This window comes from Hippoglossus hippoglossus, chromosome 14 (genome assembly GCF_009819705.1).
Source record: "Hippoglossus hippoglossus isolate fHipHip1 chromosome 14, fHipHip1.pri, whole genome shotgun sequence".
In the NCBI taxonomy this organism is placed as follows: Eukaryota; Metazoa; Chordata; class Actinopteri; order Pleuronectiformes; family Pleuronectidae; genus Hippoglossus; species Hippoglossus hippoglossus.
Genome location: NC_047164.1, coordinates 21812501 through 21838123, shown reverse-complemented (window position 1 = coordinate 21838123; position 25623 = coordinate 21812501). Strand labels below are relative to the sequence as shown.

The following is a 25623-nucleotide window of genomic DNA, read 5'->3' as shown; positions in this document are numbered from 1 at the left end:
GTGGAGAGAAAAAACTCCCTCATTAACTGAAAGAAACCTCTAGCAAAACCAGACTCAGTGTGGGCGGCCATCTGCCTCAACTGGTTGGGGTGAGCAGAGAAAAATGGGGAAGAGAGGAGAGGTTGTGCAGTGAAGGGATGCAAGGATAGGCGTGATATGAGACCTGCGGTTTATTTTGATTTAAATATGAGCAGCAGCATTTTGAACAAGCTGCAAACGAGTGATTAAGGTTTGACTAAGGCATGTATACAGTGTGTTGCAATAGTCCAGGCGGGAAAGAACAAAGGCATGTATTAGCTTTTCTAAGTCAGGGAGAGATATAACTGATTTAGTTTTGAATATATTTCGTAGATGGAAGTAGCAGGATTTAATGATATCATTGACATGTGTTTTAAAATTCCATTGGCAATCGAATGCGACACCTCGATGTTTAGCTGTTGTTTTGATATTAGTTGCTAGGGGACCGAGAGGCTATAGGAGTTTGCTGACTATAGCTGATCGGGACAGAAGATTATTATTTCTGTTTTGTTAGAGTTTAACTTAAGGAAGTTGAGTGACATCCATTCCTTAATGGCAATTAGCCACTCTATTAGCTTAGAAGACAGGTAGATTTGGGTGTCATCTGCATAGCAATTATATACACCATTAAAATGGCTGCTGACGTTTCCTAATGGCAGAATGTACAGGGACAATAATAATACCAAGAATAGAACCTAGAGACATGGTTTCCAATAGAAAAAGAAAATTCTCTGTCTGAGAGATAAGACTCGAACCATTTAAGGGCAGTTCCGGATAAACTAACACACTGTTTTAGTCTTTTAATGAGAATGTTTGGATTTATGGTGTCAAATGCGGCACTGAGGTCAAGGAGCAATAAGACTGAGCAATTACCAGCATCGGCAGATATCATAGATCATTTGTAATCTTAAGGGGTCGTCAGACTGGAATTTAGTGAAAATGTTATTGTTGTCACACATAGCTAAAAGTTGGTTAATACCACCTTTTCAAAAATTTGGGATATGAACGGGGGTTTTGAAATGGGCCTATAATTCTGTGGGAGTGATTGATCTAGATTTGGCTTTTCAGTAAAGGTTGAATGCTGGCTTTCTTAAAATGATCAGGGACAAAACCAAAAGAAAGGGAGCAATTCATAATTTTGAGAAGGCCAGGGTTAATAGTACCGGTTACTTCTTTTAGGAGTGAGGTGGGTAGGATGTCAAGAGGACTGGAAGAAGAACGCATGTGAGACACAGTATCGATGAGCTCAGCTGAGGAGCTTTTTATTCACTAGAAACCGTGCATTGGGACGTTTATCCATTTCACATTAGATTTTTACCTTCTTTTTAAGGAGCTTTTGTTACTGATTGCCTATTCTAAAGGATTATCGATGTATCTTACTCAAAGTGTTCAGGGTTTTTTATTATTTAGATTTAATGCTACATCCTCTGAGTAAGGTCATTGAATAAAAGTAAAGGACAAAAACAACAACAACAACAACAACAACAACAATACTAGTACTACTACTAAAAATAATAATAATAATGATTATTGTCATTAATATTATTATTATGATTGTTGTTGTTGTTGTTGTGGTTGTTGCCGCTGGAATTATTATTATTGTTATATATGAAAAGTGAAACCAACTCAGGCCACTACAAGTAGAAAAACGAATAATTACATTTAATATGTATTAAATGATGATAACAATAATAATAATAATAAGATATGTTAATAAACATAACTGATCAAAATGAACTGAAAAGTAAAAATATGCGTGACATTTATTATGTATTTGTTATTGTTTCTATAGTAAATGTTTCATACAGTTGAATGACGCGGTAGCCATTGGGACTTTTACTTCCGAAGCACTGACCGGAAGTGCTGTGTCGGTGTCTTCTCTGTGGATGACGCTGGTGCGCATCTCACCGACCGGGACGCAGATCCGTGGACACCTCGGCCTTTTCCCCGCCGCACCGAGAGCCGCGTTTTCCCGGGAGCTGCAGCAGAGCGGAGCGGCTGGCCCTCGCTGCCGACGCGGGGTGGAGGCGGAGGCTGGTCGGTCGCTCAGTGTTATGACAGACGGAGATGACGGTCATCATCCTCATCCAGGAGCAGCCCTGTTTGTTTTGCATGGCGAAATGAGGCAGGGGGTGGAGAGACGCCACAGAGACGCTGGGCTCCGGCCAAACATCGCCGCATATTAGCGCTTCTTCGGTGCCCGGGACTTGCATTGCATCGCATCTGCTGCGCCGCTGATCGTGTTTTTTCTGCAAAGTGCACAGTGGAAATGCAGCTCGTCTGAGGACACCCCCCCCCACCCCCCCTCCAGATGTCCGTTGCTGCTGCCATGACAGGCAGAGGTCTCCTCTCGACCGCGGCTCAGCCGGTAGGAGAAGAGGCGGATTGATTCGGGCCGGTGGGTCTCATCTGCGGATGTTATTATTGTGTGCGTGGAGCCTGCTGTAAATACCACCCGCGCACACACGCCGTGATTGTCACTCAGGGACAGGGGAGAAAGAAAGCAACATGTCTTCTCGATCTGCATTACCGTCTGGAAACGACAGGAGCACCGGAGACCATGTAAGTGCAATTACAGCCTATAGCCTGTATGTGTGTGCGTGTGCGCGCAAGAGATAAACCGTGCACGTCCCTCCTCATGTATGTGGCCTCTGGCGCTCGCTGGCTTTATTCACGGTGCACACCGGGGTCACAGATGCTGCTGCTCCTCCTCGCTAGGCGCAGGGACTGTGGACGTTGTGTCGGATGGAGGCTTCAGCAGCACCACATCGTTCAGGATGTGCTAACCTTGAGTGTGTGCGCAGGGGAAGAGCCGATGGCAGGCGAGCAGCCGGGGATGAGTCCACCCGCATGAGATAACACTCAGCGGGGATGCGCAGAAACCCCGAAAACCAGCCGTCACCTCTTATTATAAGGCTGTGGAGAGAGAGTGATGTCACATTAGAGCTTCTCCCTGCTGCTGCTGTGTGTGAGCGTGCGTGCGTGTGCGTGCGTGCACCCCCCTCTAGAAATTGGATGGGTGGGACAGGAGCACAGAAGGCCAAAATAAATGTATAGAGAATATCTGGGTTGTTCGCATGAGGCGAGGGGATTACTGCGTAAAATGATGTGCAGTCCGTTGCTGCGCAGCCTACAAAGCGCCCAACCCCAGAGCCAGTGGGTGTCAGACAGAGCCGTACATTGAGTACAGTGGAGAACAGAAGCGGCCTGCAGGAGAGACAGAAGCCAGGAGGATTTATTCATGTGAGGCAGAGAGAATAACAGAGTCCACACATGCACTATCTATCTATCTATCTATCTATCTATCTATCTGTCTATATCTCTTCATTAATGTGCATCAAAATGGTGACATGACTGATTGACGTTGCATTATGTCATTTCTCTGCCTTAAACACTTCTGGCAAGATCCCCCCCATCTGTTTGTTAGCAGAGCTTTCAGCACAGAGGGATGGTTAAGCCAGTAGATTTGTGTGTGTGTGTCTGTGTGTGTGTGTGTGTGTGTGTGTGGTCTACATATATTACTCATGTTGTGGGGACCTTAATCTCATTACACAGTCACATTATGGGGACTTGTGTTCCTCATAATAATAATTGTTGCAGGGTAAGGTTACGTCCAGGGTTAGTGTTAAGTAACTAGTAGTTATTTTTAAAACGTAGTCTGCAGGAAATGAATGCAAGTCAGTGCAATGTCCACAAAAGTCATGAACAAGAGATATGTGTGTGTGATGTGCATATGTGTGTGAGTATCTACGACGTGCATGATTGATTATGAATGCAGATCCGTTCCTTCCATGAGAATGCATCTGGATCTGCTGTCACCACTCCACAATCGAGCGATGATGACAGCTGAGTAAATTGACCGGCTGAACCATTGTGTTGCCATGTTGGCACAGGTGAGGCCTCTCTCTCCAACAGCGTACAGTCGGTGGACTCATGTACTCGGCTGCACGCTGCGAAAGCCTCCAACGCTCTTGGTTGGGACTCGCCGGTCAGTCGAGTGGACTGTAGAGAGAGTCCAAATTGGCTCAGAGGTGGGGCGTGAGAACAGGAGTGGGAGATTGGGAAGGAGGGAGTGTCTGAAGGTGGGGCGTAGGGCTGCATGGTTGTGTTTGCATTTCTGAGTGTGTGTGTGTGTGTGTGTGTGTGTGTGTGGGAAGCTGAGAGCAAAATGACATGCTGGGGGGATGGAAGTGCAATGCCTCAGGGCTTGGGACTGGCCAGGGACCACTGTGCCAGCATCTGCTCCCTTTTTCTGCTTTCCTCCTCCATCCCTCTCTCCACTATTTGTTTTTCTCTCCTTCTTTTCTTCCTCCTTTCCATCAGACATCCTGGTTTCTCCATCTCCTGTTATATTCCTCCCCTCACCATCTATCCTCTCTCTCTCCTCCTCTTCCCTCGTTTTGTCACATGACAAGAAGCCGCTTCATACTGTAATACATCAAGCTTTGTTTGTGTAAATGCATATTGTTGTCCTCCCTTTCTCTTCTGCTCTGCTTCCTGGCTGAAAATTAGCTGTGACTCAAGCTCTGGACTCTGTCGTCGCTGCACAACAATACTGTGAAGCACTGGGCTCCAGAATCGAGCAGCGTCGAGCAGCTGACTGTTTACAGGGCAGTGAAAGCCTCAGGGCTGCCTCATGTTGCAGTGAAAGCATCACCTTTATAGTCTGTCATACTGCATTCAGACATCCTCCAGCAGTCAAGTGGTCGAGCTCTGAAGACGATGATGCGGAACCCAAAATGGAAACATTATGTTCTAGTGTTCATGAGCTGGACAACAGCTGTTAACTAAAAAGTAAAGGGCACGTGTTCACTCAGCTCAGCATCCCTCCTGTTTGTGATAGTCATATGTTACTTTCTCCGTCTTTCAATAAATAATATTGTATGTAACACTGGGCTGCTTTCCGTCACTGTGTTTACCAGTGTGGTTTATGTCAGAGATGCACACATACCTGTGAGACCAGTCGCTGCTCAGTGACTCCGGATAATGTCCGGACATTTTCCGGAGGGGCTGTATGCGAGAATGTAAATGTCTGATTGAGAGTCCCCAGACATTCTCAGGGGTTTCTGCGGTCAGCCCCCTAGTAAATACTCAGCAGAGTTTCCAAATGAGCCCATGGGAGAACATGGCAGGAGATCCTCCAGAGGATTCACCACCAGTGACGTGTTAATGACGCTTCTAACACAGGGCGGATTTGAAACAGGATGAAAGGCTGAAAAAGTGGTGCCATAAACGTAGAGGACCCTGAATAAGATGTCAAAAGAGCTTTTGGTGATAATGGTCGATGCTGGTGTCGATGTGCTGTAAACAAACTCACATGATCTCAGCAGTGGAGTTAGGTCCTGCCTCTGCCTGAAGTGCCACCCTCACCTGAACACTCTTCACTGACACAGGTCTGAGTGAAGAATCTCCTGCTAACTTGTTCATGTGCGAACGCAACCTCCAGAGAATGTCCAGACCCAGTTTTGCGGACATTCTCCGGAGGTCATGTGTGAAAACAGCTTCTGTGAGCAGTGACACAGTGTGACATGAAGTTCCCTGGACCTATGTCCAAACACTTTCTTCAGTGTGCAGTGTGTATAACCAGTCAGCAGAGACAGAAGGGGCTCGCCCACATCATTTTACCTCTGTGGACCATCAGTGCTCCAAGTGTACAGGCAAGCCTCCTGGAGGTCCTTTGCCAGCCCACTGCTGCTGCTGCTGCTGCTCTCTTTAACCCCCCCTCTCTCCCTTTTTCTTCCAGCATGTGTCGCTGGGGGCCAGCCGCTCAGACAAGGCCACCAGCCAGTCCAGCCGCTCGCTGGGTGCCCGGTGCAGGAACTCCATCGCCTCCTGCTCCGACGAGCAGCCGCACATCGGCAACTACCGTCTGCTCAAGACCATCGGCAAGGGAAACTTTGCCAAGGTCAAGCTGGCCCGCCACATTCTGACGGGCAAGGAGGTGAGACACGGGGGGCTCTGGGGTTCCAGGGTGGGAGGAGGGAAAGTAGGGATGGATTAGGAGATGCTGAATGAGAAACAGGTGTTTGTTGGGTGAGAGAAAGGCAAGAATCAGATGATGTCACTGGTGTCCTCAGGAAGTAATTATCTTACCTCCTTATTGAACCTCCTCTAAAATTTCTCTGTTCAAATTTTTTTTACCGTAACTTTCAATTGAAGAGATTTTTGTCCATTGTCCAGTTACTTACAGACAACTTTAAAAAGCTGAATACAAAATGATAACCCAAATACATATCACTTTCTAATAAGTGGACTTAATGAAAGGTTTATAGATTGTAACTAATTGTTTTTTTAAAGCAATTTAATGAAGCTTTATAAATCAGTTATAAGCCATTAAGAACAACTTTTGGAAAGCCACGCTGTAAAAGATTTCTTTGACTGATGGCACCGTATGACCACTTACCTTCCTAATGGATTAGTCAAATTTGTTACGCCACATATGAAGGATCTGAACTGGTGAAAGGAAGTTACAACCTCCCTGGAAATCCTGTATTATCTGTTATATAGAGCATATATCTGATCTATAAAGCATTAATGATGTTTAGTTTATTGTCTTTGAAGTCATAAATTGCAGAATAAACCCCTTTTATAAAAGGTGGCTTCACTGAAAGTGGTACACAAAAATGTATATGATGTGTATTATTTTGACCTGGGTCTGGCACTATTGTCTAAAATACATTAAATAATGGAGTTTTTTACTTACAGGTTTTTTAGTCCATGTCTCCATGATGCCAGAAACACTTTGAAACCAGTTTTTCTATTGTTTTTCTGAAGTTGGCAGTGAACCATCATTAGCCTAGGTTAGTCGTGCCAATGCAAGTCAGTGGGGATTAAAACCCACTCAAAATGGCTTTACTACAGCTTGTTGAAATAACTGTATACACGGCCCTCAGCCCACATTCACCTGCTCTGGTAAACAATTGAATAATCTCCTCTAAACTATATTTATCTTTATTTTTGGATGTTGAGAAATGATTGTTGGATGTGGATCAGTGACATCAGTGGGGCAGGCTTCTGAGCATCGTGCAGGGAGGTGATTCTAAGCAAAGGCAAATGATGATGTTGATGTGCTCATCTGAAACTTGGTCGATGTCTCTCTTCCAGGTTGCAATAAAAATCATTGACAAAACTCAGTTGAACCCAACCAGCCTACAAAAGGTGAGCTCTTCCTCTTTACACTGACTGATTGTTTATGGTGGAATATGTGCATAATTTCTTCAGGTTCAAAATGAAACACACTCCACACTTTTTAACACCATCTTCCTTCATCAACAGCAGCAATGCATCAAAAATGCGGTTGATTAGGTTATGTTGATGTTATTCATCCAAGTACTGATTTGCCATAGGGGATTTGTAGAGGTTAAGGTTTATCCTCAGCTGTTTCCCCTCAGAGGGGGGCAGGAAGGAGAGAGTGGCTCATGGAGAGGGGGCAAATTGGATGTGATGCTGTTTGGCAGGTGCTAGGGATTGGATGGGAGCAAGAGGAGACCCCTGCTCCGGAGATCATCTCTCGTCTCTCTGGGGTAATCGCTGCCCTGAGAGGGGGTTGACTCATGTCGGAAGCTGTGGTCACCTAACCTATTCAGTTTTTTGTGTGTTAATATTCTTCCGAACTACACCTTACTTTGGATAACAAAGATGCTGTGGTAATGTCTTTGTGTTCAATGTTTGGTTAAGAGGTGTCTTTGGAAAAGCTTGCGTACAGTGTGTCACAAGGAGAGCTTTTGATGGGCTGGCTTCTTTTTTCCTGCTGGTCAGCAGGTTGAGTGTTGAGCCTGAATAGTGGGGTTGGTTGTGCATGAAGGTCAGAGAAAGGCGGAACAGTGGACTCTTCACCAACTATCAAGGGAAACCTCACAGTGGTGCACACACACACTAGACTCAGATGCAGAAGCAGGAGTTGTGAGCTGTGTATGAATTCAGGGGCTGCATCCTTTTGTAGGACGCGGTCTACCCAGCCCATTTAGGCTGCCTCCTTCGTTGGCTGTTTAGACTGCGATTGTTGAACAGAAATGAGACGGTTTGTTCTAGAGAGGCTTTCCATGATCAGTATCACCAGCTTGTCCCCCCCTCTTGCCTTGCCTTGTTGCCTAGCAGTGGAGCTGAAGTTGGACATGACGAGAAAGATACCCCTCGGTTTTTAACATGTGCACTATTAGCCGTTCAGTTGAATTGAAGCCTGATACTCGCTCCCCTGCACCATTACCTCTTTGGAAAAAAAAAGGTTTGTAACTGAAACGCAATGAATCCTGGGATAGGTGACACTGGGAAGGATCCAGGAGCCTGAGTTTCACTGGGATTGAAGGACGCCTTTGAAATGGGACGGCCTAGTCATGCCGCTGTGACACAATCGGTCTTCAAATGCAACCTCCGATGGTTGCAGCCACGAAATTGAGAGCTGGAGAATAGATGGGTAGATATCCAGACAGAACATGGCTGCATTGAGGTCTGATCACATGCTCACTGGTCTCACATCGTAGCTCCCAACCATAGGAATCCAAACCTTTTCTGCTCTGTCATGTGCCTCATGCAGCTGGATCACACAGGTGAACATCTAAGCTGCGGTGAAGGAATACATGTGAATACAAGCTTAGAGACACGAAGGGTGCGGACAATTTAGTCAACCCATATTTTCTGGTAATGCTGCTTATATGTACACATACGGGCCAAAGAGTCTGCCCCCCCTCCCTCTTATCTCTTTCTACCTCGCTTGGCCTGCCTGAGCTCCTCTGCCTGCGGGCGAGAAGTGAACAGACCAGAAGAATCAAATCAGGGATGAAATAATTGTGCTTTATATGTGCGTAGTGTGCGTGTGATTCTGTTTGACTGGAAGACGTCTGTATGTCCTGCTACATATGGTAAGAACATCAGTGTTTCACCCCATGAGGTGAAATGTAGAATGAAAGTAGCAGAGGATTTCTGGACCTCTTGCTAAGATCCCTTACCTTATGTGGCCACTGGAAATATTTTGTGCCCACATAATCATCTCTATTTTTCACTTTGCTTTATTGGAAGAATGATTGTAAATATGTTACAAAAAAAATGTGTTTTCCTAGAATAAACAGCGATTAAAGAAAATAATCTTTCTGATTATATTTGAGTTCCTTTTTTGTAACTAATCTTTTGCTAAATCTCTATATTGACAGTGCAGCGGTAGCAGTGACCTTGAGTAGTTATGCTATTATCAAGGCTTTAGTCCATAAATGCAGGTTCCAATTGTTTTCTTTTTCCCACAGTTGTCCGTTGCCATTTTGATCACTGGCTTCCTGTAATCCTGATACTTTGACTCATCATATTGCCCCTGCTAATACCATGACAGAGAATTGATTTTCTTTACCTCACCTGGCCTGAATATAAGATACTCTAGCAGGAACTGTAAACTCAACTCATGCCATGATTGATGCTTCTCCTGGACCGGACTAGATGCTGTGAAAGACAAAAAGACATTTTAGGAGAGGGGTGAAGGATTGGCCACTGATCGGAGAGAATTCTCTACAATTGGCTGCTGATGATAGCAGGCTTCTTTACATACCCGTGGGCTAGTGAAAATCGTTAGTACTGAAGACATGAAAGAGCCTATATTAACATAATCTAGGGGGTGATGTATGTAGAGGGGGGAAAGGAAAGAGGGAGATGTATTGTATAGCGGTGGATAAAAGAGGGAGAGGAAGGAAGGAAACGAGGGAAATAAAAGCACCGCTGAAAAAAATCAAATTTTTGTGAGAGGACAGACAGCTGAAAGCAAAATATGTGTCAGATTGAGATTTTGTCACATTTTAATTGTACATTTTGTTCTCATAACATGTCCAAGATGAAATTTACGTTTTAAAGCCATTTGTTTCCATCTGCTAGATTTTTGAATAAAGCCAGGAACCTTTTTGACACAGCGTGTGTGTCTGCTTCATTGTCGGTTTGCTTTTTTTATTTGCGGTCATTAACAATGACCGGGTCGAACATGTTGCCGAGGGATCGTGTGTTGTTTTGACAGATCTGGCCACTCTGCTCTACCGGGACAAGCAGGGAATTAATGAAATGCCAGGATGATGAGATCGTTTGAGCACTACATTACCCAAGATTCCCTCTAGCACAGCTGGAGAAGCAGGGAAAGAGCCCGGTCTTAATACCTGGGTTGCTATGGCAACAGTGACGTTGGGGGCGCTGCTAGAGGAGAAGACTGCCGGAGCAGTTGAATGAAGGAGGAGGGAATAGGGGGAGACACGTCGGAAAATAGGAGAGGGGGAGGATTGAGAAAAGAGGATAGAAAAGCTTATCGCACCATAATTTTTTTTTTCCGATAGAGTTGATGACATGAAGGAGAGTCTCTGGTTTTCAGCGATGGCCTTTTACCAATGGAGTGTACTGTTATTTACATGAAAGGGGAGCTGGCTCACAATTGATCCCCTGCTCTGCTCGGACAAATTGTACAAATGTGTCCCCAAGGAGTAAACATATCACACGCAGTGAGACATGTTCGGACACACTGGAAGTTGGTTCCGTTTTTCACACGTTTGTGTGTGGGCCATTTTCTGTGTGTGAGGAGGTTTTATTGGTTGTTGTCACCCTTGCAGATTTTCATTTGGCAGACACAGAAAGTGATACTGTACTTTTTTGGACAGAAGTATGAATTCTGCTTAAACTGGTTTGCACATAAGTGTGCTAATAAAAGCATAGATTTCCCTCATTAATCTATCTGATCTAATCTAATCTCAAGAATATTTGTACTCCTACTAGATTGTTGGAGTTAAAATATACAGTATCAATATCAATAATTTATTCTTGCCAAAACCTGGTGCTTACTTTACCGACAGTGCAATTCTGACTCCAACAATTGAAATTATTTTCCTGTGGTTCAAATTGCTAAATTTTGCAGCTATAAAATTAGTCAAAATATAACATTACATTTTTGTGAGCAAAATTAGGTTTCTTAGATTCTGAAAGGCCTGATCCTGTCATTGATAGTAGAGAGAATAACAGAGAATGGAAACCATAATCACCAAACCATTGAGGGCTGGATTCAAAACCACATCGAAAATTGTAAAAAAAGTAAAAGATTGAAATCACAGGTTGATCCAACTTGCATGAATTTCATGGCAACTCATAATGTGACTGGTCCCCATGTGCCTGTATCCACTCCCAACAACGTGGCATCGGATACACGATACATAACGTCCCATAGGTGCTTAGTTGGATTTAGGTCAGGGGAATGTGAGGGCCAGTCAATGGCATCAATGCCTTGGTCATCAAGGATCCGCCTACACCCTCTGGGCACATGAGGCCATGCATTGTCCTGCATAAGGAGGAACTCAGGAACCACTGCACCAGCGTAAGGTCTGACAATCGCTCCAGGATTTCATCCTGTTACCTAACAGCAGTCAGGGTACCGTTGGCTATGACATGGAGGTCTGTGCGACCCACCAAGGACATGACTCCCCAAACCATCACTGACCCACCACCAAACTGGTCATGCTGGATGATGTTACAGGCAGCATAACGTTCACCATGGCGTCTCCAGACTCTTTCCCGCTGGTCACATGTGCCAACCGAGCTGCACGGTGCTGGGCTGTGAGCACAGGTCCCACTAGAGGGCGTCGGGCCCTCATGCTGCCCTCATGGAGTCTGTTTCTGACAGTTTGGTCAGAAACATGCACATCAGTAGCCTGCTGGAGTTCATTATGTAGGACTCTGGCAGTGCTCCTCCTGTTCTTCCTTGCACAAAGGAGCAGATACCGATCCTGCTGCTGGGTTGAGACTGTGCTGGGAGACACAGCAAACTTTTTTACTACAGCACGTATGGATGTGCCACCCTGGAGGAGCTTGACTACCTGTGCAACCTGATTGGGTTGCAGGTGCCACCTCATGCTACCAGTAGGGACAAGGACACTAGCAGAACACAAAACTAGAGAAGAATCAGTCAGGAAGGATAAGGACAGAGTAACAAGAGGACGTAAAACAAGAGGACGTAACCATGGTCTTGTTTATAGCTTTATTACAGTTTGCTAATACCTGTATTGTTGATGTAGAGCTACAACACACAGTGAAATCATAAACTACAAGCCACCAAAACAAAAATAATATTTTAAAGTGCGGCGGAAGCATTGTTAAATCATGTTGACATCCAAAATTCAATAATTATTATTATTTTTAGTTTTTTAAGACGCCAGGGAAATCCTTGGAACATTATGTTGCTGTCTCAGCAGGATGTCTTAAAATGTTATAAATTTCAGATTTGAATTAAAAAGCCAGATTGGTCTTTTGAGTGATTTTGGTGATGATCCACTTCTGAAATTCAATGACCTTTTGTTTTCTTAAACTGAACAGTTAAAAATGAGATTTAGACTTACATTAAAACTTTATGTTTATAAGAGGATCACATTTGTCCCAAAAGGACTATTGCAGCTTTTTGGACATTTCAGACTAATTCCAGCTGGTGAAAATACAAAAGTGTGTCATGCTCCTTTTTTACATGACAACCTGACAGCTCTCTGGGGTCATGAGAATTCTGGGACTTAAAGACGGGGTAATGAGAAACTCCTCATCATCAAAGAACATACATGATTCTATGTTGTAAATGTATTGTGATGAACACGATAACAACTGAGTCTTTATCTGTACAATTTATAACAGATTTACTGCAGTGTGGAGAGACAGTGTTCAATACTCAAAGGCAGTGATTGGATTTTATTTCATTTTATTTATGACCAGTATATTCATGACATTAAAATGACATTTCTCCTTTGCAGCTCTTTCGGGAGGTACGAATAATGAAAGGCTTAAATCACCCTAACATAGGTAAGGCACAGACATACATCATGGTCTGAATCTTTGTGTGTCAGCCTGTGCGTATGTGCGTGTGTTTGTGTGTGAGAGAGATAGATTTGTTTCCATATGTGACCAGACGGAAGCCTAATGCTTTGAATAAGCTTGAGAACATTCATTGACCGAAGTCTAGCAGCCGATGTCTCAGGCCTTACACAGAGGTCACGATGTGGGATTTTCTAAAGCTGAAATGTCATATGGATCAAAACCCCCACAGCATTAACAGCGGGTTCCTCCGTATTAAGACAGACAGGCAGCCGGCTGTGCTATTATTTATAACGTGAGCAGGATTTGCTTATATACATTTGATTTTAATCTGATTCTGTTTGGGCCTACAGTGCAGCTGTTCGAGGTGATTGAGACGGATAAGACCCTTTACCTAATCATGGAGTACGCCAGTGGAGGTGGGTATATTGGCCGTCATGTCCAGGCAATGCTATAAGTATACCTGTTTGGTTGAAGTACACCTTTTTAAATTCAGTTCCAACAGGAAATGATTATGTGTGAGTATTTGATTGTTTTTTGGATTATTATGCAGTTAAGTTCTAGCATTTGGAAGAATGGTGAGGAACAAGGGCTCGAAAACACATTGCAAAATTACTGGTAAATTTGAGGATGTATTGTTTTTTTAGCATAATTATAAAGCAGTTTAAAGAAATAGTTGGACATTTGTGGAAATACTCTGATATTGACTGATATCACTGCCATGTCTGTCTCCAAAATATAAAGCTAATGTTCTGATTGGCTTAGACTGGTACCAGTGGGAAACAGCTAGTTTAGCTGGGTGCAAAGGTATTGTTCTTTCTTTTTGAACAGGACAATATGCACTGTACACAATATGCACTGTACACAACATCATGCAAAATGCCCTATCAAGCAACATTAAAGAAATTGAAAGACATTTTCTTGATCTGCCTCCTAATCCGGATCCACAACCGAAATTAAATGGGTTCTTCCTTGGTTCACTCTTCCACAAAATCTAATGAAAATCACTCTTATATTTTTTAAGTAATCCTGCTTACTAATAAACAAATAAACGGATGAAAACTTCACCTCCTTAGCGCAGGTAATAACAGTTATTTACATAATGTAGTGTCACAGTATACTATGCTGTGAAAAGCCAGACAACAAATCATTAAAAAAAGTAGTCATTACCTGCAATACAACTCTCACTAATTTTAATATCAGATATTCAAATAATGAAAATGAAAAACCATGCCGTATATCCATAATATGAATATACCAATATAGATCATCCCACTTAAGCAAATTGATAGTGATTGTATTTATATATCATATATCAAATATCAAATGTAATTGATATTTATATTTGTATAGTCTTACCGAATTACCTTAAACCTGTCACTTCTTTATATATCACTTTTTTCAACAGTGGTCATTTTTATTTTCCTGAAATCACTTATTCTAGAGAATTTAAACAAGTGAAATTGACATTATTATTTTTTCTATCCAAACCCATGAGTTTGGTAATCCTGAGATGTTGAGGCCATGTACAGTAAAAGGCAGTGTACAGTCAGCGTTTTTCCTGTTAATCTGATATGAAGGACAGTATCTTTAAATTAAAGATGACTGCAGACTGTCCTGTACAGTGTTACATTCGAACTTAATAGAGTGTAGAACCACAGCATAAATAACTGAGCAGTCCCTGTGCCGTAATGCTGCTGCTGTTTAAACAGACTCTTAAAAGTTTCAGGAGCAGAGCCAGCTTGGTGCATCTTAAGTCTCCTTTTCTTTTTTTCCTCCATTAGTCTCTTTATGTTTCTATTTGTGTCGCTTTCTTGTCACCAATCCCTTTTTTCTATGTTCTGGCCCAGACCATATCATTTGCTCACCGTGACCTTGGAGAATGTCATAGACACAGTTTGAAATGTGGGTTTTTCTCTGCTCCATATTACTTTTAAGTCACAGATAAAAAGACTATAGGGACGTGTGCCTGTGAATAACAAAAAGTGCTATGTATCTTTCAGTATCATATCAACAACAGTTTGCTCCCTTAAATCCAACAGCGAGCACATTTCTCATGTATTCAAGGTTTCATGTTGTCGATTGATATTGTTTTATGATCATTTTTACACTGGGTTTTGTTTCACAGTATGTCCTTCTATGTTTTTTAATTTTGACATAATTTGACATTAAAGAAAGACAATATTATGTTACGTTTTTTGTTTTGTATCAATTCAAGTTACATAATAACACTGTGATAATAATTAAAATGATCATTAATAAGGTAGAAAGAGGCATAGCATCAGTATGTCAATTACTTAGCAACTTTGCTAACATTAGCCAATTAGCATCTTAGCTAACATTAGCCACCATAAGCTTGTGGTCACAGCAAAACCAACCGGAGTACTGAACTGAGCAAGGATGCATTTTATTGTTTGTGAATTCAGAAAGAACAAGGTGTAATTTCTTCCTTCCAAATAAACATTGCCTCACTTAATGATTTACCAAGGTAAAGCATAGTGAGTTTAAGATTTGCACATATGTGGATCATGTTACGTTTGCCTGCAACAGGCTAGCTGTTTCCCTGTTTCCTGTCTGTATGGCAGTCTAAGCTGACTAGCCGCGGCTTCACAGTGAATAGACAGATATGAGAGTGATATCAATCTTCTCATCAAACGATTGGCAGGAAAATGAATAAGCGTATTTCCCAAAAATATCAATCTTTTCCTTTAAAGGTTCAGTGTGTAAGATTTAGGTGAAAGGGATCTATTGGCAGAAATTTAATATAAAATAATCCTAGATATCTTTACCCTAGAATGTGCCCTTTATATTTAAATTCTTTATATTTACATCAGGAGAGGGGCCTCTCTACTGAGGCCGACATGTTACAGCAGCCCAAACTGGACAAACTAAACACCTTTTGAGTTTTTATGACAACTGAAGGCTACTACAGGTTCTCTTTCCTGTTTGGAAGGGGAGGGCGAGGTTAGGGGTATTCAGCTGCAACATGCAACCTCACCACTCGATGTCACTAAATCTTACACACTGAACCTTTAAGTCTTTCCTCTTAAGGAGAATAATGTTGAAATTGACACCTTGACAGAACTTGTACCTAAGAAATATTAAGAACTCAATTGATGTAAAATTGATTATGTATTTCAGTAATATATGATTGAATAATGGCATTAACTGTAATGACTGATCTGACAAGCCGTTTCTCCTGTGCTCACTCCCAGGTGAAGTGTTTGACTACCTCGTGTCTCATGGGAGAATGAAGGAGGTCGAAGCCAGAGCCAAATTTCGACAGGTATGAATTAACCACCTCTCGATGCCCACATTGGACCAATCCTCACGTTTAACTGTCAGTTCTTCAGGTTTGTCCGTGTCCTCCTGTTCACAGATTGTTTCCGCTGTCCACTACTGCCACACGAAGAACATTGTCCACAGAGATTTGAAGGTGAGAAAAGTTCAGAAGATGTTTTGGGCTTCATTCAGAGACAAGGGATTAAGGCTAGTCCAAAACTGGGACATTTATTTTGCTGACAGATTACACTAAAGGGAAAGTTAATTTCTTGGACTGGTCCTAATCTTTCCCTTTGAGAAGGGCCCTTTAGCATGTGAAGCACTGGTGAGTGGAGAAGCACTTTTTTTTACCGAGATGGGAATGGTAAAACAGTCACAGTCTGCCTCTTGTGATAGATTATAACATTTCTCATCACATGCAGTGACATATATAAAGTATGAGTCATGTCCAGTATCTATGTTGTTGGACAACACGCTAACACCCCTCCTCCCCATCTGTCTCATTCGTGCTCTTTTTTTTTTCTTCATCACAATTCCAATTTTTGTGTCCACCCACTTTCTCCTCCCCCATCCATATATTTTCTCCACTGCTCCCCCCTTCCTTCCCTTCCTATATGTTGTTTTGTTTATGCTATCCTTCCCTCTCTCTGGCTGGCCATCCCTGCCTCCTTGTCCTCTGCATCAATGTATTTATAACTCAGGCGGAGAACCTTCTGCTGGATGCCGACGCCAACATCAAGATCGCAGACTTCGGCTTCAGCAACGAGTTCACACTGGGCAACAAGCTGGACACGTTCTGTGGCTCGCCGCCATACGCTGCCCCAGAGCTTTTCCAAGGCAAGAAGTATGACGGGCCTGAGGTGGACGTCTGGAGTTTGGGAGTAATCCTCTACACATTGGTCAGCGGCTCATTGCCCTTTGACGGGCAGAACCTGAAGGCAAGTTGGATGGGAGGAGAGTCTGTGTCCAACAGGGGGCATGGTAACATCACTTTATTGAAGTGCATAGTTTCCAACATCCATCTGACTAAGTCAATTATGACAACTGAGGCAAGTTGCTTGGTTAGATACAGAGGGTGAGACACAGAGTGTTATTTGGTTTTACTGTCTTGAATGTGAGTGCATCATACATAGAAAGCTTGTGGCCGGCTGTGGCGCAGGGTCTCAGGGCTCCGGTGCATGCCAAAGTGTCCTTGGGTGAAAAACTGAACCCTAAAATTGCCCCTTCTCAAAGTGCTGCACATCGATGTACTGTATGAACGGGTGAATTGCGATAAACTGTAAAGCCCTTTGAGTGGTCATCAAGACTAGAAAAGCTCTATATAAATACAGGCCATTTACCATTTGTACTATGAGGCAATTTTTGATTTGTGAATATGGGCTATAGAAATCAAATTTGACTGATTGATTGATTGACTGATTGATTGATTGAATCTGCCTTTACAGTATTCACACATGTCTTTAACTTGTCTTGTGTACAACTGATAAACAAAATTTATTTGCCTGATTTGTGTGAGACGTCCTTGTAATGTTGACATGTTATTTATTTATTTAAGTGGCCCCTAAGTGCTGATACACCTTTGCATAAAGTCTGGATCAAGTTCAGGGATATAGGAGCAGCTAGTCTCATGTCAGGTTTCTATCACTGCCGGAGCTGATTCAAATCTGTGTCTAGTGCAGTGTCATTTGACCTGGGAGTGCATTCCCATTGCAGACAAAAAACAGATGTTAGTGGGTTTTCTTGACCAGTGGAAAAGCGGCTTCAGCTTGCAATGTGTAGCTGTGGCTTTGTGGTCCTGATTGTGATGCAGGACATTTGTCTCTGTTTATGATCTTTTTCTGATTTGATAGGTCACAATTTTTCATGTCCATTAAATAGCTGCCAAATTAGATTTCTTTTAAAAATAGAATTGCATTTCTATAAATATTGGCTGTAAAATTGTGGTTGAAATTGAGATTTGAAAGGAAGGAACTACAGCCAAACCAATACTGACATTTTAAGGCTGGTATGGATTTTTGATACAAATCTGATAATGGTATTGGCGAAATCGATTCTATTTTTTACATTGCCACATAACATTAGCAAAAATATAGTACAAACTGTATTTTGAAGTGCTTTTTGTCCTTTTGGGGGCAAGAAGCTGTAAACACCAACATCTTATTGCCAGAAAAAGTTGACGTAGTGAACATGTTTGCATCACACACAAATCAAGCAGACACAAAGCACCATTAACATTCATTTAGGGTCATTTTTCTGACCATCTGACTAATGTGAGGTTTTTGCTTTGTTTTTTTGTCTCATCAGGAAATATCAGCCCCTTAGCTGCTTAATGCTGCACTGTGCTCTCCAGCTAGTTGCTAAACCTGTTTGCCAAAGTGTGTAATGGTTATTTAAGGTTCATGCTAATTCTTTACACAGACCAAATGTAAGATAGTTGTTGAGATGTAGATATCTTCATTATTAATTATAAGATAAAAAGTATCTCCTTAATGTTTTGTTAAAACAGATAGTTAACTGTTAATCAGAATGCAGTTGATTGTTTTAACTCCAGTGTGTAAGGTTTAGGTGAAAGGGATCTATTGGCGGAAATTTAATGTAAATAATCCTAATGATGTTTTCACTAGTATGTTTGATGTAAATTGTAAGAATTGTTGTTTTCTTTACCTTAGAATGGGCCCTTTATATTTAAATACTTTATATTTACATTGGGAGCGGTACCTCTCTACAGAGGCCGCCATGTTTTTTTACAGTAGTCTAAACTGGACAAACTAAACACTTTTGAGTTTTTATGACAACTGAAGGTTTTTTCTTGTTTGGAAGGGGAGGGTGAGGTGAGCTGCAACATGCAACTTCACCACTAGATTTCACTAAATTCTACACACTGAATTTTTACATTACATATTCCATTACATATATCATTTGGCTGACGCTTTTATCCAAAGCGACTTACAACAAGTGCATTCAACAATTAGGGTACAAACCTAGAACAGCAAGAACCATGTAAATACATTAGCTTCAAAAAGCCAAATATATAAATGCAACTAAACATAATAATTATTATTATTATTATGAATTGTTTTTATATAAACACCAGAGTTGACGGTGGTTATTAGACATCATCTCCTTAACCAAGGTGTAGTCGGAAGAGATGTGTCTTTAGCCTGCGGCGGGAGATGTGTAGACTTTCTGCTGTCCTGATGTCAATAGATGTGTGAAACACGTTACAGCATGTATAGTATGTTCAGTATGTGTGTCCTCTAAACTGATGAATATCATGGGTCCTGACATGGGACAAGAGGACACTGTGACTGTGGCTTCACGCTTTTTCATTCAGTTTTGTGTCGGTGTCTGTAGGTGGACCTTGGCAACCTCAAACGATTTTCACCTTTGAGCATGCAGAAGAGTTGTTGTTAAAGGTTGATGATTCAATTTAAAGCCTGCTCACTATAAAAGAGTATTTTACTGCATAAAAAATTTAATTTAGCCGTTAAAAGATGGAAAATCTACAGCTGGATACAGGATACACTGCCATTTAAAATGTTCAGCTGTACACTATCACAGATGTTCATAGTACTTGATAATTAAGCTAATAATTTCTATTCCAAATGTTGCCTCCATGAATAATTGAGGTGTTAAAGAATGATGTTGTTCTCTCTTTGTTTGTATTCAGTAATGTTACTGCACTCTGGAGTAAAACCTGCTGTTGGACAGAAAAGTAAAAGTAGTATTTTTACTTATAATCCAGCAGATGGCAATGAATGGCCCCCTAGAGCTCGGCCAGAGGGTGGAGACAAATGTGTATTTGACCCCTCTCATATGTGACTGTACCCTAGCATACTGCCTGCAGCGAGGGACCGGGGGATTCACTTTTTGTGCAACTCATTATGATTTTGTACTGATTGGTCTTAGATGTTCAGAATATCATGAAATATGTTCATGTACTATTAGATATGTTGTCAGTAAGACCTCTATATAAATGGACAGAATAACAGTTGTGAGAGGGGAAAGTCAGAATTTCTTCCATGGAGTTCAATTTACTCTGACTGTTTCCTGACACTAAAGCATATAAAGTTTACCAGCTCTTCCTTTATAATCTGTATATTGTTGTTTCAAGCTGCCTCTGGTTTGTGTATGGCTTGTTGCATTTGAAATGTGCTTTACGTGTAACATACTTCTGATGTGACAATAGGAGCTGAGGGAGCGTGTGCTGCGGGGAAAGTACCGTGTGCCATTCTACATGTCCACAGACTGCGAGGGGATCCTTCGCAGATTCCTGGTGCTCAACCCTGCCAAACGCTGCACCCTTGAGGTGAGGAGTGCCAAACCGCACATGGATTAAAAATGTAACCTTAAATCTGAACGCAGCTGAAGCTTTTTTTGTCTCTCTGTTTCTACAGCAAGTCATGAAGGACAAGTGGATAAATTCAGGGTATGATGGGGAGGACCTGAAGCCCCACATAGAACCTGTTGAGGACTTCAGTGATCCAGCTCGCATAGGTGAGACAGCTGCCGTGCCAATACAAACTTATCGTTGTCGAGATACACTCAAAGATGTTTCATTGTATCACCGTCTCATTCTTACCTTTGCTTGTGTTTTTCAGAGGTGATGGTGGGGATGGGCTTCACTTCAGAGGAAATCAAGGACGCTCTGCTCAATCAGAAATACAATGAGGTCACCGCCACCTACTTACTGCTGGGCCGCAAAGGCGACGTGAGTTACATAGATCTACCTAATGCAGGTTAATACAGTATTCATCCAGCAATAGGAGAATCCAGGCTCGCCGGAGTTCCACTACTTCTGGATCCAAAATGTTTATTGGCTACCAATCTCAAGTCTGTGTGGTTCTTTCTTTGAAATAGACTCAGTTTCTTGCACAATCTTTTCAAAGTCCTGATACTTATAATAATGTGGAGCTGATGTGTAAAAAAGGAAAAAGTAGTAATTCATTATTTTTGATACTTATGCGAAACAAGATTCTACAAATTCCTCATTCTAACATGGGCAACAGACTGATCTTCTGATATCCCCCCTGTCAAAAGACACATAGCCTAAAATGATGACTTTATTTTACAAATATTACCACTTACTGTTGTAAGATTGTGCCTTTATTTAAAATTACAACTTTTTCTTATAAAACTCTGAAAATCTCAGAATTGTTTTTCATTCAAGTGACTTTTGCCAATATCTCTTGCTTAACAAATTAAATCAAGGTTTTTAGACAAAATCATCTATTGCACTTCAGTCCATCCTGGGAGAGGAATCTCTCACATGTGGCTCTCTCTGAGGTTTCTACATCCCCTCCAAAAATTGATGGCAATCTCCATATGCTCCTTTGCTCTATCAGGGATCTGCTTCATGTGTTGATATATTGACAATGGAGCTATCTGACCAGCATCAGAGTGCTCATTCAGGAGCTGCAGGGAATGTGACCAAACATCCAATACAACAGCAGTGTTTGATACTCAGTGCTTCTGTCACATGTGGTTCAGTTCTCAAAAAGTATCTACGTTTAAAAACCCAGCAACATTTTTCAGAAAATGTGATTCAATAATAAGACTAAACACTGGTGTGTTCAATCACCCATTCAGCCTTCTCTCTGTGATACTAAGCTTATCTAACGTTATATTGGCTCAGACTTTCTGACGCTTCGCTCTCCAATGTGACTGCAACATTACAGGAGGCCAGTGAGGCTCGCTCTGCCAGTAGCCTGTCCCTGGCAAGGGTACGACCCAGCCCCATCACCAACGGGACCAACAAGCACTCCTCAGCCACTGGCTCCTCTTCCTCCTCCACCTCCTCCTCACACAGCAAGACCCAGCGCAGTGCCTCCACTTACCACAGGCAGCGACGGCACAGTGACTTCTGTGAGTCTCTTCTCTAACCTCCTAATTCATGAGGCGTTACAGTTAGAAATATAAGATAAGATAATAACTCGATCAGAATTCATGCAGATTTCATCTTGAATAGATAATGCGTTTTGCTGTTTGCAGATTCACTGCAGAATACTCCTTATATGAGTCTCTGTCTGTCTGTGCTCTGCTGTCCTCCACAACAAAGGTGGGCCTTCCATGCCCGTCATGCACCCCAAACGGAGCCCGACCAGCACAGGTGACCGGGAGCTACGGGAGGGGCGAATGCCTTCTCGTAAGGCCAGCTGCAGCGTGATGGGGAGCCACAGCCTCCCTCCCTCCAGCCCAATGGTCAGCAGTGCCAACAACCCCAACAAGTCTGAGATCCCAGACCGCCGCAAAGACATGACTGCCACCACAGTAAGTGCTTCTCAAGTGAGTTTTTATGAATTCTTATGAATTTATGTCTTACTTGCATTGAACAAAAGGGGTCCAGGCTTTGCCATAAGGGCCCGGAGCTTTGAAACTACTTAAAAAAGCTGGTGTCTGTGGCCCTCACAGTGCTGTAATAGACAAGGACCAAATGAAATGATTGATACCTGTCTGTCACTAACCGACCTCCCTGCCTGCGACCATCCTACCCATGCTCTCACTGCATATGATCAGAGATGCCAGTCAGGAGTTAGCAAGCAAGTCACGGAAAAGTCGACTTCTTCCACTGCTCCTTTGGGGGCATAGCTTTGACGAGAGGGCTGATGGGAGGGGATGGGACGTATCGCATGCATTCTTTGAAAGTGTAGCATGCTCTTGCTAGCATGATTACCAACCTGCTTTAATTTTGACTTTTTCGCTAATCAACCCTGACACACTTCTCCACAAACACCATACCTCTTCTTCTTTGATACTAATTTGTCAGAATATAAACAAAAAAACAGAAGTACAAAGATGTAGATGGCCCAGGAGAGCTTTTCAGAGACTTCTCTCCTTTATCATTGAGGGGTGGGACAGGACCCAAGGAGGTTTTCTATTTTGCCACTGTTAAAATATCCAGTTCTATTTCCACCAATCATTTCCTCCTGGATGAATAACAGTCATTATTTGATGTTTAAAACATAAGATTGTTCTTTTGTATATTTTTGTGCATGTATTTGTATCAGAAACATAATTAGTAGTAGAAAGTGAATAAACAGAGAAAATGGAGCAATCTAGACAATTTATGAAAACCAAGACCACTTCTTGTATAGACCCATATGCAAATAGTTTTGTGAAATACACAGATATAGATACAGATGCAGCTTTGCTGTTTAAGAGTCGGAGTAGTCTAATCTAATCTGCATCATACTTTATTCCTCTCTGTGTAGAATAACATCCCTGGAAGTGCCATGACACGCCGGAATACATACGTGTGCACAGACCGCTCGGGCGCTGACAGACACTCTCTCCTGCAGAACGGCAAAGACAACAGGTACCACTTTTTACTGAAGGTTTTAATGTTTTAACACCACAGTGGTTGCTGTTTTCATACAGTAGCTACCATGGGATACTTTTAAGTGAGTGCACCAACTATTTGATGGAGCTGCATCGGTACAAGTCACTAACACACACTAAGACTAAAATAATGTAAGATGGGTGCATGTTTATTATCATTTAGAGTAATAATATTTACTTGGCAGTCATCACCTTCAGTTGTTTCAAACCAAAATATACACACAGCCACAGGCTAAATATTGTGCTGAATAGGGAGCGTAGCTGTTCGGTATGCTTGTGTGTGGCTGTTGGATGTCAAATGTGTTGGGGTGACAGTTGGGGTTCAACTGTGAGCAAGAAAATGGAAGAATTCCTGTACTGAATAAATTTGGAAAAGAGTTTGCTTGAATATGGGTTAATGTAGATTTAAATGTATCTATAATAACACACATTTTACTGTGGTGAATATTATAAGACAATATTAAGACAGTTCTGCTTTAAATGGTCTGCATTTATATAGAGCTTTTCTAGTCTTGTTGACCTTGTTACAGTACAGGTTATTGCAATTCACCCATTCACACAAATATTCATACAGTGCATCTGTGGGCAGCAATTCGGGGTTCAGTATTTCTGCATACCGAAGGGTAAGATTGGGATCAAACCGCTGACCTGCTGGTTAGAGGGCAACCCCTCTACCCCCTCAGGCACGGCTGCCTTTACTGCTTAAATTTAGCATCACACTCATGTATAATTTTCAGACTAACAATTGACAAAAAGGGATCAAATTTGATGCCACAGAACCAGAAATATTGTCTTTTTTACTAAATATATTCCTCTTCCTTCCACAATGCAACCATTTGTTTGTTTGCGGTTAACACAACCACAACACCGGCAGGACAATTTCATTCATCAACACTAAACCTGGCATTCTATTGGTTAGGGAATTTGTTGCACAAAAAAATTCTGAAGAAAAAATCTGAGAGTGAGGAGAAGAGCTGAAGCGCGGGAAATCTGCAAAAAAATGATCTGAGTGTAAGCGTACAGTTTGAGCACAAGTAGAGCACATTTATGCCCAGGCAGGGGCTATTAGAGTGTGAGCGCAGGGTTTTGATTAAAAGCATTACAAAATCTGAAAAATTTGAAATTTTTCTGCTCTCAAACTGAATGATCATGCTCTCCAATAAAGATAGGGGAAAAAAATCGTTCTGAGTGTGCCATAGTAACAGCAAATATAAGTAGCAGGCTACTAAGGTGTTCGTTCCTTCCTTACTCTACCCTCTCAGATATTTTCTACTTTTCAAACTTGTAGTTTTCTGACCCAACCAATGCAGAAGGTGTTTTCTTGAATGAATGATTGATAGTACTGATTTTCCTCAAGACATCATTTATTAACTAATTTCTCCTGTTCCTCTCTCTTTCTTGCAGCTCTTTGAGCCACCGCTTGCCTGCAGCGTCTCCCTCCACGCTCAGCATCTCTGGGGCGGGGGCAGCCTCCTCCTCTTCCTCTTCGGACCGATGCCGCCTGACCCGAGGCTCCACAATTCGCAGCACCTTTCACGGGGGACAGCTGAGGGACCGCGGGCCTCCGGTTTATTCTGCCCCACCCACTTCACCTACCCTGTCTCACCATGACGCTAGCCCCCTGCCCCACGCCCGCACCAGGGCGACCTCCAACCTCTTCACCAAGCTGACCTCGAAACTCACTCGCAGGTACTTCTACAGGAGCATCAGAGCACCAAACTGTCCTAGGCCTCCAAACACAAGAAGCACACCAGTTTTTGATGCAGTTTACATCTGATTAGGTGTAATAGACCTAATCAGACTCCCCAGTCACTGTTAATATATTAAATGTAGAATAATATATTTTATTTATAGATGATGATGATGAAAATTTAATATTTACTTTAAAAAGGTTAACATTGTAAAGTTAATTTTGAACTTGGGGGAATATGCCTATTGAGAAGATATATTTGTTCAATTCATATGAAGCTGGAGTGACGGAGGACAGGTTGTCTTAGTAATCTAGGACAACCTGTCCTGCCGTCACTTCATAGAAACTAGAGGTATGGGGGAAAACTACATAATATAAAGTTGAAAATACACCGGCCAAACACCTTTAAATCCTATCAGTTGCACGTCATACGTATTTGAATCCATAAAGAAACCAGGGTCTTTTTGCTGGACTATTTATACAAGCATAGTTAG

At 42.2% G+C, this 25623-nt stretch overlaps 1 protein-coding gene across 4 annotated transcripts in view; it reads left to right on the top strand.

Annotated features, from left to right (window-relative positions):
• The first annotated feature begins 1893 nt into the window (after positions 1-1893).
• The window catches only part of mark4a (MAP/microtubule affinity-regulating kinase 4a), a 30678-nt gene continuing 6948 nt past the window's right edge, over positions 1894-25623 (top strand). For 3 of the 4 annotated variants that reach the window (XM_034607391.1, XM_034607392.1, XM_034607393.1), the window contains exons 1-15: positions 1894-2580; positions 5762-5959; positions 7123-7176; positions 12759-12807; positions 13173-13238; positions 16035-16105; positions 16199-16255; positions 16803-17039; positions 20291-20410; positions 20499-20598; positions 20703-20812; positions 21780-21966; positions 22160-22371; positions 23313-23416; positions 24844-25128. In XM_034607391.1, coding sequence (XP_034463282.1) covers positions 2527-2580; positions 5762-5959; positions 7123-7176; positions 12759-12807; positions 13173-13238; positions 16035-16105; positions 16199-16255; positions 16803-17039; positions 20291-20410; positions 20499-20598; positions 20703-20812; positions 21780-21966; positions 22160-22371; positions 23313-23416; positions 24844-25128 — 1904 coding nt within the window. In that variant the 5' untranslated portion in view covers positions 1894-2526. Of the gene's footprint in view, positions 2581-5761; positions 5960-7122; positions 7177-12758; positions 12808-13172; positions 13239-16034; positions 16106-16198; positions 16256-16802; positions 17040-20290; positions 20411-20498; positions 20599-20702; positions 20813-21779; positions 21967-22144; positions 22372-23312; positions 23417-24843; positions 25129-25623 lie in introns of all 4 variants that reach the window. The other variant, XM_034607390.1, reaches the window with a different exon arrangement.